The sequence below is a fragment of the Trachemys scripta genome, chromosome 2 (assembly GCF_013100865.1).
Source record: "Trachemys scripta elegans isolate TJP31775 chromosome 2, CAS_Tse_1.0, whole genome shotgun sequence".
NCBI classification, from domain to species: Eukaryota; Metazoa; Chordata; order Testudines; family Emydidae; genus Trachemys; species Trachemys scripta.
The window spans coordinates 196,326,333-196,340,594 of NC_048299.1; the positions used below are offsets into that span (position 1 = coordinate 196,326,333).

The 14,262-nt window shown below is 40.5% G+C and overlaps 1 protein-coding gene across 1 annotated transcript in view; it reads right to left on the reverse strand.

Moving 5' to 3' along the window:
- The window catches only part of VAPA (VAMP associated protein A), a 44,647-nt gene extending 32,152 nt beyond the window's left edge, over positions 1–12,495 (reverse strand). Inside the window, exon 1 of the mRNA XM_034762603.1 lies at positions 12,131–12,495. Coding sequence (XP_034618494.1) covers positions 12,131–12,206 — 76 coding nt within the window. The 5' untranslated portion in view covers positions 12,207–12,495. The remainder of the gene's footprint in view (positions 1–12,130) is intronic.
- Between the last annotated feature and the right edge of the window lie 1,767 nt (positions 12,496–14,262).

Below are 14,262 nucleotides of genomic sequence, written 5' to 3' on the forward strand. Positions count from 1 at the left end.
GTAGTGCATCCACTGTAGCCTCTTAGTGAAAATATTTGCAGAATTTGGTTATCTTCCCTCTGAACTGGATTGCAACATGAGTCTCCACTTGCAGAAGGAACCGACTCTATATAATTTGCCTGAAGACTTGCTGGTTAGCTCTGATTCTCCCAATTCCAGCTCATTATGGCTGACATTCAGCCTATCGGTATCTGAGTCACAAATCCAGGTATTCCAACATCTGCAATACAATCTTTTGCTGTTTGTTCTTCTTAAACATGAGCTAAGCTCTGGTAGTAGTTATATCATTCTCCTCATAAATGTGTGACTCAGAGCACCTTTGAAAACAACCTGACACTTGCATCCACACAATTCCAGAAGGTTGAGTCTAGACTAGGACTCCAGAAGAGTACACCACTTGCCATGTGTTATATAAGATTCCACCTAGCTCCCCATCCTGACGGGCTGTCAGTCATCATGCAGATTGCTAGTAGATCTGCCAAAGATTTTCCCTATGAGGGGGACAAGCTCTATTTTTAACCCACAGAAAGATCCTGTCTACCTCTGGCAGAGGTAAAACTGAGAAGCAACAGCAGTGCAGTTTACCAGGCATGCCTGTAGGGGGTACTGACAGGCCACATGGTGGGGAAAAAGAAAAATCTAAAAGGGAAACTTTTTGCCTGCTTCTTAGCCAGAAAAAAGCTTAGCAGTTTCAAACCTGACAGAGCAGTAAATTCCCATTCAAAGAATCCTTGTTTATAACCTCATATTGGTCCAAAAACCTGACACTCAGTTGATGGTGTCAGTGGCATGATGAATCCTATAAGTACAACATTAACCACTTAATACGCAAAAGATCATATGTACTCAAAACAACTCTGTATAGTTGATGGTAATTTGAAACATCATTGGGGAGAACTCCTTTATCCCAGCTGTGAAATATTTATATTACTATAACTATGCATGCTTACACTTCAACAGAACTTTAATGAAGTGCTTCGGTACTCACAATCAACAGTTATGCTTTATTGTGTAAATACAATATTATGATGTTTTAAAATTGAAATTCAAATTCAAATTTGTAATTTGACAGGGTGATAAGCCAAACAAACCAATACCTAGTAAGAAAATAAGTACCTTTTTGCGAGAACTACTTAAGTCTTAAATTAAGTTGTGCTTTTAAATTCTAAAGCCAAGACAGTAAGCCTGATTTATATTCAATTGCTGCACCTTCCCGGCTTTATTGAAAGATATTCCTCAAATATCCATTTAGCAGAGTGACAAGTTTTCTTTGAGGCTCATTTTCAGTTATTTATATTAAAGGTCCACATCTCTTTTTGTTAATTCCAAACTCACATCCTACTTTCACTTGATGGTAATGTTACTCCTACTGCATAGTATGACTCCACATCTATTGTAAACTTTTACCATTTTGAACAATTCTTATTCCTCCCAGGGTACAGTGGGAGAGAGAAAATAAGTCTTTCAAAATTTTACACTGATAAAATATTCTCCCCTTCCAAAAGCTCTCTCATTGCTGTGACAACAGAAGAGTGGCAAGAAATATTTTAGGACTGCTAAATGTGAATGTTTAATAAAACAAGTGATTTCCAAGGCCAGGTCAGCTACTGCTAAGTATATGTGATCAACCATTATATTTCGGTAGTGTACTGGCCACGGCATGATCCTTTACCACGGGAACTGCAACATGTTGCCTAATCCAAGTAAACCAAATAACTGATGAACTAAGCAGAGATACTCCCAGGAACTCTTTTTCTAGAAACCACACACAGAATGCCAGACTGGTATAACAAAACTGAATGAACCACTGAGAATGAAAGAGAGGACCCATAAGGTTTTCACCTGATATACTACTAACCGTTGGTGGGGCTGAAGCACAGCGAAGGTTTCAAGTTTATTCAACATGTCCGATAAGCAGCACCACAAGGCATAAGTGCCTTCTCAAAAATGGAACTTCCAGGCTAGTTCTCATACATATTTCTAGCCTCTGCTGCAACAGGAAAACTATTCTTAAAATGATATAGAAGGAATCAGAAAAATTCATTTTAATCATCTCAGACTACCAACTATTATGGCCCTGGTGCCAAACTACTCAGTCTCTCCACAAAAAGCCTAATCAAAATCAGCTACTGTACCTCAAGACACTTATTCCGGGGACTAGCATTCTACAAAAACTTGCTATCAAGGAGACCAGCCTCAAAGCAAGGAACATTCAAAGTACTGAACTTAATGCAAGAACTCAAAAAGCACTCTCCGGGTCATCACTGCTTCCCTTATGTGTTAAGTTTCAGCAACAGAGTGAAAGCAACTTTTTGCAAGTTTCATATTTCTGCTCCTGCTGTGAACAGAGACACGTGTATACATTTATGTTATTGAGGACTTTGGAAGTGAGATTTTTTTGCTCTCTAACAGCAAGTAGCCCATGCAAGTTTTTTTTTGTTTTTTTTTTTTAAATCAAATGAGATTCATTTTTTGTTGCTGCTCTCCAACCTCCACCTGACACAATGCACAAAGTCCACTCTCAACAGGCTTCAGTGTCATATCTTTTAAATGCAGGCCTAGATAATAATACCTAGCTCTTACATAGCATGTTCAATCAGTAGATATCAAAGATATCAAAAGAGGTCAGTATAATTGTCCCCAATTTACAGCTGGGGAAACAGGGAGGTGAAGTGACATGCCCATGGTCAACAAACAGGAGAGTGGCAGGGCTGGGAATAAAACTCAGGTCTCCTGACTCCCAGTTGAGTGCTCTATCCAATAGGCCATTTAAGTACAAGCTCTCTAAATGTACAAATATCTTACTGCAGGCTCATGGGCAGAAGTCAAACACATTGTGAGTTTTCACCCAGAGGTGCAAAGATTCATTCGAAGTGTAAAGAAACAGACTGATACTCATGTCTTCAACAGTTAGTTTTTAGGGCACTGATGGAACCTGCCTTTAAGTTACTCAGGGAAGTGCTAGATCATCTGCTTTAAAAAAAAAAAATAGTACTCTTGTTAGCAACTTACTCCATCTGATATAGAACTATGAAACAATTCTCAGTATCCTCAAATCACATTCCATCAAGTAAAACTAATACAGCATACTCCCAATTATCCAAATAGCAGGAGGGACTCAGGATTTTATTCAGATAATCAGAAGTTCAGATTATCAATAAGGTAGGAGCAGCAGCACAGGAAGCCCTCTACAGTTCCACGGTCACAGGTCTGTCTGCTCACTCACTCCAGTGATAGTGAAGCTACAGAAGACTGTGCTGCCATTCCTGCCTCTCCATTATTGCAGGCACAAGCTGCAGGAGGGAGGCTGAGGTCCTGGCAGAGCAGAGCCGAGACCCTCAGCCCAGACTCTGCTCTTTCCCACCAGGACCACAGCCTTTCCTGCACCTCCAAATAGCCCCAGAGGGGGGTACCTGCGCTGCTGCAGGAACCATTCACAGTAAGATAGCCTTCCCTGCAGCTGACATGCCAAACCCGTGGGAAAAAAGCATGAAATTGGGCTTGGTTTTGGCTTAATTGGCTTGTGAGTTGCTTGTTGGCTAGTCTTTAGCTTGTTGTTTCTTTTTTGATTGGCTCCCAGCAAGCAGAGGCAAAGGGGGGCAAGCAGGGGCAAAGGGGCAAAGAGACTCCGGGGTGCATAGCGGGCTCACCACAGTCCCAGACTGCACACCGGGGGATCTAGTTACAAACTATTGGGGTTCTTAGGGATTGGCTTGTTTTGGTCTTATTTTGAAATGGGATTAGCTTGATTTTTGGCTTACTGTGAAAGTCAGGGTGCTTATTTACCAGATGCTCTGGTATGCAAATCCCTTCCCAGCATGAGGGACTAGGTTCAGATAACAAGATTTTGGAAAAATCAGGTCTATACTGCACAATAGTACCACAGTTTATTTCAAAATTGGGTATCTTAATTTTATATATTACACACATCTCCATACCCAAAAACCCTAACCAAAATTATGACAAGGAAGTGAAATGGCATATGCTAGATATCATGAAAACCGCAAAGATAAAAGAACCTCCATTTCAATCAAAATTATAACCCCTATTTTAGCATGAACAACATCAAAAGCATTAATAGAATTATCTAATCCTTTTCTAAATTTAGCTCCGGTATTTGACTGTAACTTCTTGAAGCAATGAATTCAACTCCAGGGGCTATGTGCATGGAACAGTATTTCTGATTTGTTCTAAGTTTACATGACCGATTTCACTGAGAGCCCCCCGCCCACACTTTGTATTACAAGACAATGTAGAAATACAATCTAGAATTTTAAATATTTCAGGCAAGCTTTTCCAACTTCTTTCAAAGCTAAAACCTATTTTTTTATGATCTCTAGGCATCTTTAACTATCACCATACTTCAAGCCACCTTCTCCAGACATGTTTGGGCTCTTAAGTGTCAAACTAGATGTTACTCCAAGCAAGACTATACTCAGTTATGCCAACATATATTTTCTGTGTTATTCTTTATCTTTTTAAAAATTCACTCAAGTATCTAATATACTTTTTTTTGCCACCACAGCTGCATACAAGAAAGACTTCTCCAAACCTCGCTGCCAACTGTATTCAAGTTGAATACCATGTGCTGGTAGTTTCATTTCTAAATTAAATGATTTAAAGCATAATAAAGTCAAGGGGGAAGGACTCCCTCCCCGAAAGCCCACATCCCATTATTCAAAACATAGGCAAAATGAATTTTACAAAACAAAATTTTATCAAAACTTTCACTTTTGGGCTAAAAAGCACAAGAAAGCTTCACTGAAAGCTCTTCTCCCCTCAGAAATCAATGCCCAAATACATTATAATCAAGTATGTTATAATCAAAGATTGTTATAAATACCCACCACCCCAAGAATAAATTGCATCTTTGTTATATCAGAAATTAAGTTTTATAACTTAAGGGGGGAAAAAAAGTGGAATTTCTTAACTACAATATACCATACTCGTGTTTCTACCTTCCTATTTTCAGTAAGAACTGTGCAAAATGCTACAACTTGTATTACTCGGCAAACTTTCTGTTGATTTTGTGTGAAATTAATGTGTCTGTGTTTGGTTTACTTTAAGATCACAGTTGTCTCATTTGAGAACTTCCAGTATGGGTGGAGAAAGTTAATACCAATCTATCATTAGTCCCTTAACGGTTCATATATTTCATAATTTTCCTTACTATTTTAGTATGAACTAAGCTCTCCTCAGCCTTTTCTTCCAACTTGATTTTGCAACTGGCAAGATGAGTATATTTCAATCCTTTAAATGGCTAGTGCTTTAGAAGTTTACAAGACAGCTATCAATCAAATAACTAAACTGGCCAGAAGTTTATAAGGATACCAACCACCTCATTCAGCAACGAACCATTAGAGGACAGCGCTGCATTGAAACAGCCACTCCCTTAGCTAAGGAACTAGGATTCCCAGCACAGTGCTCTCTTTGGACTATGCTTCAAGGTTCTGTTTTCCATAGTGGCCTTAAACAGTAAAAAAGGTCAGTTTCATTCCCAAACTATGATTAGGAGAACTTGAGAGAAATCTAGGATCATGTATAGATAGTGTTTCTCAAGCATCTGGAGGTGGGATAAAGTGAGCAACACAACTCCTGTTAATTCCAATGAAAGAAGAAGGTAGCCCTTTGACAACAAATACTCTAAATATTTATTGATAAAATTTTCTATCTGAATAAATAGTAAGACATACCACTATTACAAACATAACTTGTCACACTATTTTCAGCTTTAATAAATGTAACAGCAGTCAGTATCAAATACACCTACAGTATTCCTAACTTGACAAAGCAGTACAACCCATCAATTACTCAATTTTGAGTTCTGTCCTAATTGTGTGATTATGAGATGACAATGGTCACAACACTTCCCTGTAAATACTGATTGGTCAAAGTTTTTTAAATGTTGAATTTTATTTTTTCTTAACACATCTGTACAAATCATTGTTAGTTTATCATACATTTCATTTCATTGCTACTACAAAAAATTATAGAATTTTATTAAAGCTAATGTTAAAATTCTATAATGCACAGGTTAAGGAAAGAGTGTCTGTTCATCTTACTAAAGATTATTTTGGGACAATAATCACTTGGTGAAACTCTATAGCCTGTGTTGTGAATGAGGTGTCACATTTTTGGCCTTAAAAAAAAATCAGTGACTATTCACTGAACTTTATTCAACTTCACATTGAATGATATATCTATCTCAGTACACACTACTAACACTTAGCATACAAACACATTAAGCATAAAAGAGTTCATTTTATAAATAATAAAATCACAATTGTGCACATAACCATTTTCATCAAATTTTCCCTGTGCAATCTAATATTTTGATTTTTTAAAATGCAACTAGTATGACTATTTTCTGTTATTTTTATTCAGGAACATTTACTTCACAGTGAAGTCTGAGACTGCACAATTCAATACTAATCCGCCACAAATCCTGTTGGCACTTTGGGCAGAGCCAAAAGATGACCCAATCTAGGCACACTCAAAAAAGCAGTCATATTACATTTGAGTTCAAATCCTGCCTACACAAAAAGAAATAGCCTGGGCCAATTTTGGCAACACATCTTGAAGGCAGGGGGATGGATTTAACAGTGAGCTATTTTTACTCTTAAATTCAACCTTCTCGATTTGCAGTAATGCATATCCTGTAGCTTTCAACATTACCAATAGCAAGGCAGTGATTACAAAGCATACTATTGAACTCCAATACTTATTTGATATGGTTCTAATAATCATAAGAAATCCCAGAAGGACATCTATACTTGTCAAACTAGAAAGTGTTTCCTTGCAATATTTTATGTAACCTGAACATGTTAATCTTCATGAATACTGGTTATAACAGGAGGCAATTTTACACTCTTCTAATGAGTTTAGATTACAAATCAGACTGATAATGAGAAATGAAATTTGATCTGCTATACTGATCATTACTGGTAACTGGGTGATTTCAGTCTATTTATTTATGTTTTTATTCTAGCCCGAAACATAACAAAATCAGGAACAAAATGGAAAAACACCACCACTGTACTCTTGCTCATATTTGTAATGATACTTTGTTTACACTTTCCAGTAAGTGACCTTTTCAATAAAAACAACTGGATTTCACATTCCTGTAACAAGATCTTCAATGAAGAACATGAATCAAGAATAAGCCCTACTCAAAAGAAAACATTTTTTTAAATCTTAAAATATTCCTATGCAATGCCAATAAGTTATTTTAAATATACACCCTAAATAAGATACTGGTTGATAATCCTTTAAAGGGCCACTATCAAGTCAATTACTCCCAAATTCAGGCTCAGTAAACAGAAATGTTCATACCTTTTTTTTAAAATTCCAGTGAAGAGACTATATTTAAACACTCCTCTGCAGTGTTTGCAACTAATAGAGCAGTATTATGCTAATGTAAGAGAGCCAGAAAATGAAGGTGACTAATCTATTTTCATTGTCCAAATTGAGGAAAGGTAAAAAATCTTCATTATAAAATCTGAATTTTAGGTTTTTTTCATTTTTAATAATTTGATATGTTAGTAACTAAAGGATTTTTTTAAAATTTAAAAGGAGTGAGAAAATATTTGGTGATATAAATATACAAACTACTCAAAATTAAATGTGTGTAATATTCCATTGTTACTTGAAAGACTTAGAACAAGTAGTAATGTTTTACCAGCATGGCCAGGAGCACAGCTATTAAATACTAGCAAAACGAGTGACTTGTTAATGCAGTGTTGTAGCCAAGTGATTCCCAGGATATTAAGAGACACAAGGTGGGTGAGGTAACATCTTTTATTGGACTAACTTCTATTGTGAGTCAGGGCTAGTCCACACTAACCCCCCAGTTCGAACTAAGATACGCAAATTCAGCTACGTGAATATCATAGCTGAAGTTGAAATACCTTAGTTCGAACTACAAGGTACTTACCGCGCGGGTCTACACGCAGCAGGCAGGCTCCGCCGTCGACTCCGCTTACTCCTCTTGCGGAGCAGGAGTACCAGCGTCGACGGTGAGCACTTCCGGGATCGATTTATCGCATCTAGACAAGACGCGATAAATCGATCCCAGAAGATCGATTGCTTACCGCCGAACCTGGAGGTAAGTATAGACGTACCCTCAGAAAAGCTTTCGAGCTTACACTGGGCTCTACTTCAGGTCTGGGAAATGTACTTGTTAATGGTGAACCCTGACACAACATTTGAAGAAATGTAGGTAGTGTATGCAAAACACATACTTTGTTTATTATTGACAATTATATTTTTAAAAGCTGGAGCAGCTCTTAGATAAGAAAAAAAGGACTGACACGTAAAAAGTAACTCCAATTAAACTCTCACAATCATAAATACCTTTTAAAGGTTAAAAAAAAGCCTTTATCAATTTAATGAAGACCATGCTGAGATCCCATGGCAATTCAGAGCTTTAACAACAATTACTAAATGTATCAGTATCTGCATGGTTGACGTGAAAGAGCCTTAACTATACAGTGAAGTTGTTCCACTTTCCAAACTAGTGGATTTTAAGCAAATAATATATTTTCAATCTTCCGATCAAATACCAAGGCACTATAGCTGTACCTTCTCGGATCTCAAGTTATAAACAAAATGTTTTAGGCTGATAGATGGAAGAATACACTGGTTTAGGAAGGTAGTATGGTTCAGTGGATAAAGCATCTGACTAAGAGGCAAGTGACCTGGGTTCCATTCTCAGCACTGTCAGTGGCTCATTCAGGAAATCACGTCAACTTTGTGCCTCAGTTTCCCCATTTGTTAAAAAAGGTTTTAATTATACTTCCTTTCATCAAGTGTTTTGAGATCTACTTATGAGAACAACCATGTAATGAGTAAATCTGATGACTGCCAAAATCTCATAGGATCAACTATTGCCCACTACATCAGAAGAGAAAACTAGTTTTGCCTCAGCAAGCAAGAGGCTATTAAGACTGAAATATCTAGGGGCTACAAATACTGGATGCTAGTCTTTCATTCATTGCGGGGGGGAGGGGGGGATATTTCATACATCAGCCACCATCAGATATTTTCTTCAACCTACATGAACCCCAAATGGTAACACCTTTCCATTCAGACCTTATGCAGCAATTGTTAAGGTTCTGAGTAATTAAATCAGTTAGCGAAGATGCTGACCATCTTTCTCATCTGTAAAGAAAGCAAAAACCAGGAACATTTTACTGGACGCTGCTCAGAGCTTCCTGACAAGACTGGTACATGCTTATTTTTGAATGCAACTCACTGCTTATGCCAAAGTATGTTAACACATATCATACCCTCATTCAACTATCACCAATGTCAGAAAGTAAATCCTTTGGGAGCAAAAAAATAACCTGTTTTTGTTCTGGACTCTGTAAAAATCCCAATCTGGATGTCTAGTGTGCACATCAAATGTTTGATTTTAGGAATGCTATATCAATCAACCACTTTCTTTTCTGCCCCATCAAAAGAACTTCAGCAAATCAGTGGCAATCACAGTAAAACACTATTCTTTTTACCAACGCAATACACTTTTGCCACATTGGATTTGAAAGAGAACCTCTTTTAAGGTACATTACCTATTATCAGCTTGTCTAAGTGGTATAAAAGGAGAATATATTACTTACAATCTCTTCCCCGCCCCCAGCTTTCTAAGTTATATTATTGGAGAAACAGTGTTTTGTAATACACAAACATGGTTGTTAATTGCACATTGTTCTGATGTATTTTAACATAAAAGTACACATACTGAGATGGCATGTAGAGTCAGTGAACTGACCTGCTGTATCTGAAATGCAATAGGTTTGGTCCTTCTATACAGTCATCGAAGGCCCCATTTTGCTTCATGTTCTATTTAAATATTCCCTTCCACAAAAGTCTTTCCAACACCTGTACTTATCTAAATAAAGTTTAAGTTTACACTTAAAATAATTCATATATCTCCCATTCTGAAGATACATCCTGAGACTATTTCTTTGCTTACTCATATCTGTCCTATAGATTTTGCAATCCAATGATGATTCAAGGACAGCATCTCTTACATCTCAACAGTTCTGTTTATACCCAGTAAATGTTGCTTACTTTTGGCTAAGTGAGACATTCTAGGTTGATATGCCTGCAATTGTACATACTAGCTTTGGTTTAGTATGCATGCGTGTACCCTCTTTCTACTCTTCTTGGGAGACAACAGGGTATTGAAATGTATAATACAGTGCAGCCATTCTCTAAGAGCATGTACAATTCTGGGGCGTGCTAACTCAGAGAGACTTTATAAAACCTGGCAGTATTTTAACAATATAGAAAGAAAAAAAAAACCTCTACAATTTTGGGTGTATCAGAAAATATGCAATTAAAAAAGTTCTACCAAAAATATTAAAGTGAGCGCATTCCTGTAGGTTTCTTTTTAATTGACTAAATGGGTAGAGAATAATTCAAATCTCTGATATGAAAATTATAGTTTGTTATAAAACTCTCTTCTCTAATAAGCAAGCTTTAAGCACTGTTGAGAAAATGTGGGCTACCTAAAGCTATTTTTCAGGAACACAGTTGTTCTCTGTAAGATACAAGATCCCATCAGTTTATTCTGCTAGCCCATTTAAAGGGTCCTACAAATAAGCCACCAAAATGATTCTAAAATTTCCCAAAGAACACAAGAAAAGACTGCCCTGCTCCCCAAAATACTATACATAGAAAATGAATGTGAAAAATTAACACTGTTAAAAGTAAAAAGTTAAATACAAAGAAAGATTAAAGGATTAGCTAAGAAGTACAAAAACTGCTGATGCTATTTGAAGAATTAAGGAATTTATATTTATGCAATTAGGTTTATTTATATTTTCCCAAATTAACAGTAACCATTTTGTTTCAGAGTAAAAGCTTTAACTAATAAATTGTTACACTTAGTGCCCATTGTCAATCTGTGGGCACTGAAAATTACCACATAATTATGACTATCACAGCACAACTTTCTTTTGGTCCTCACCTTCCAAGGGGCCTGTCGTCCTAGCAACTGAATGTGTGTCTGTTCAGAACCCCCCTCGCTATTAAAGCTGGGGTTTATCAGAGAACAGCGTAATTAATCAGAACCTATTTTAACGGAACTGTTTTAAGCCAGTCTTAGTAACACTACATAGCGAGCTCCCCACAAATAAATATCTGACACACAGAAGCTTTTGCAATTCTCACATTCCTTTTCTTCATTACCAAAAGTTAATGAACTGCCTGCTGAGACACTCTGAAGGATTAACCTAAAACTGCTCTGAAAGACGCCAGCATCGTGTCATCTGCCCTCCCAAAAGGGTCAAACTCCATCTGGGAAAGGAGCGTGCCGTTGCAGATCCCCTAGTGATACCAGCAGATAATGGTGCAAAATAGCACCACTCCCTCTCCGCTACAAACCCTTGTTAACAGCTGGGCTTAACCCAGCCGCAAGCAGAGCGCGCCTACGGACAGGGAACAAATAGACTTGAGGACACCCTAGGAAAGGGGGAGCGTCTCTCCTCACACATGCTGCATCCCCCTTCCCCCCGGCCTCTCCTACCTGCTCCCCGGGGAAGACGCGCCACGCAGGTTTTGGTTTGGGGTAGGGGACAATCCCCGCTGTGAGCCCCCCGTCACTCCCGCCGGTGCCCAGAGACCCGCCCCGAGAGCGGACAGGGCAGAGATGCAGCGCGTCCCCCACCAGTTCCCGGGCGATGGAGGCCGGGCTGCCCCGTCCCCTCGGCTGGGCAGTCTGGGGAGGTTTAAGGGCCTGGCTGCGGCGCAGCCGCTCCCGGCGGGAGGGCGGAGGGGCCCGGCTCCCCGCTCCAGGCACTAGGTGGGGGCGGCATGCAGCGCGGGGCGGCTGCTGCGGCACCTGCCCGCCTCTCCCCGGGAGCGGCCTGGGTCGGAGCCGGGCCCGCGGAGGCGGCGCAGGCCGGGCCCGAGACACACGATTCCCTGCGGGATCTCAAGATGGCGGCGGCGGAGCCGCGTCCCGGTCACCGGCTCTGGTTCTCCGCTCCGCAGGGAGACCGGGACGGGGCCTTGCCGCCGCCGCGACCCCGGGGAAGTCGATACCCACGCAGGGGCAACCCGGGCCCGGCTCCCACCCACCCCGCAGCCTCTCGGCACCGGGCGACTCGGCCCCCACCGCTCGTACCTTTGAATTTGAGGTCGGTGGGCGGATCGAGCACCAAGATCTGCTCGTGCTTAGCCAGAGTCCCAGCGGCCGCCATCTCGCTCGCTCGCTCGCTGCCGCGGGGGGAGGGGAGGAGGAGCCGGGCAGAGGCGCCGCTCGCTCACGCCGGGGAAGGGGAGCAGGTCTGGCCGAACTCGGCTGGGGTCCGGACCGAGCGGCCGCCGCCTCGTTCCCCCTCCGTGGGCGCGCGTGCTCCTCTCCCCCTTTTCCTCCAAGAATTGACTCAACCCCCGCGGCGGTCGCGCGCACTGCGATCAAACGCCAACCTCGCCGCGGGCACGAGGGCGGCGATGGCAGTGGCAGAACCCAACCGGCGCATGCGCGCTTCCTCCCCTCTCTCTTCTTCCGCCCCCCCCGTCCGTTGACAGTTCGCTAGACTTGGCCTCACGGCCCAGCAGTCACGCGCAGCCTCTGCTGAAGCAGCAGGGGGCGCGTGAGCTGGAAGAGACAGACGGGGAGCGGTTCGGGGGGAAGGAAAGAAGAGCGCATGCGCAACGTATAGAGGCGGAGGAAGTTGGTGTTCGACGTGGCCAAAGTTCCATCTGAAGACTATAGATCCCAGCATTCAATACTCTGCAGGCGGTGGAAGCATTGCATGCTAGGAATAGTAGTCTTGAAGGGCCACATCAGTGCACAAGGGGCGGGTAGTTTAAATTGGCTTCTCCTTTATGCAAATGATGCCTGGTAAAAGGGGGAGATTAGTCCCCTGCTGAAGGTAGCACTGGGTGGAGCAGGTTGAGCGTCTGTCTTAGGAAAAGGTCGGTGCAAAGGAAAATAAGCTCACATTGCTATAGATGTGCAAACTGGAGCTTGGGCTTTTCAATGGTCCAGTGTAGTCAGTCCTCAGCTGGGCAAAAACTCGACTGTCCCAGGATGTAAGAATATGGCCTCATTCATATCAGAGAGTGTCCAATAGCTAAAGTTAATACAGGCAACAGTTTAATTGTAGATAGAAAGCAGGGCAATTCATCCCACTTCTCCTGACTTTAAACATAAAGTAAATTCCTAGACAGAAAATGTATTTTTCCCTTTCACTCTCACCATTGCCTTCCCCGCTCTCCTTTCTAAGGTTTGCATTTTATACTTGTACTTAAAAATAGTACTCTCAATGGATAACAAGACCTAGGATAACATTATTTACTAACAGTGTAGGAGAAAATAAGGCTAAATCAAAAGATTATTAAAATAACGTGAACAACCATAATCCATTCAACCCCTCCCAAACCAGATGAGGACTGTACCAAACTTATTTACAGTAAAACATTTCAAGTTGTCTCCTTATCAATATCTATTAAGAGTTTTCCACTTTTTCCCTATATTCTTTCAGTGTGTGTTTTTCTCCCTCAGTTCGAGTTACACACAGACTGGTAGGTAAAAATATCTTCTCTGTCATGTTCTTTTATTTTTCTCTTCTTTACAAGGATACTTATTCTATTACATTCCCTCTTTCCCCTTTATTCGTCTTTGTATTCACTAATCTACCAAAGCTCAACACATACTGTAAGCTGTCCAGAGGAGACAACTAGCCCCTCAAAATTCCAATCAGATCAGAATTTTTGTTATGTCATTCTTGACTGAGAGGAATACCCTGATGGCCTCCCAATTACTCAGATTTGTCTCTATTTGCAGAACTTCAAAGGCCTAACTTTCTAAGGACCAAGAGTTGGGGAACAATTGTAAAATTTCAACTGACACAGACTATTCCATTCCCACCATTCCATCCTTTTTCCTTTTAAAGAGGTACAAAATAACAATAAATTACACACATTCAAAGTAATAATAAGTAGATTCAGAAGAGATAAATACCTTCCATTTTCAAGTTCTTAGACACAAATCATCAAAACAAAACACTGAGGGGAAGAAAGGCTGGGATTATGTCCTGTTGATGTCTCTCCTTAATATGGTTACAGATTTTACACTTTTGCAATCATGGTTTCCACCACCGACATCTTGTTATGTGTGGCTGCATCTGAGATAGATGTAGTATTTGTCGATGTGTGAATATCATTTTTTTTTTCCGTTCCCACCATCATCATGCTAAGAGTGAGTGAATGGATTGTGCCTGGGTGGGAGATGTAGCAAAGCAAGCATAG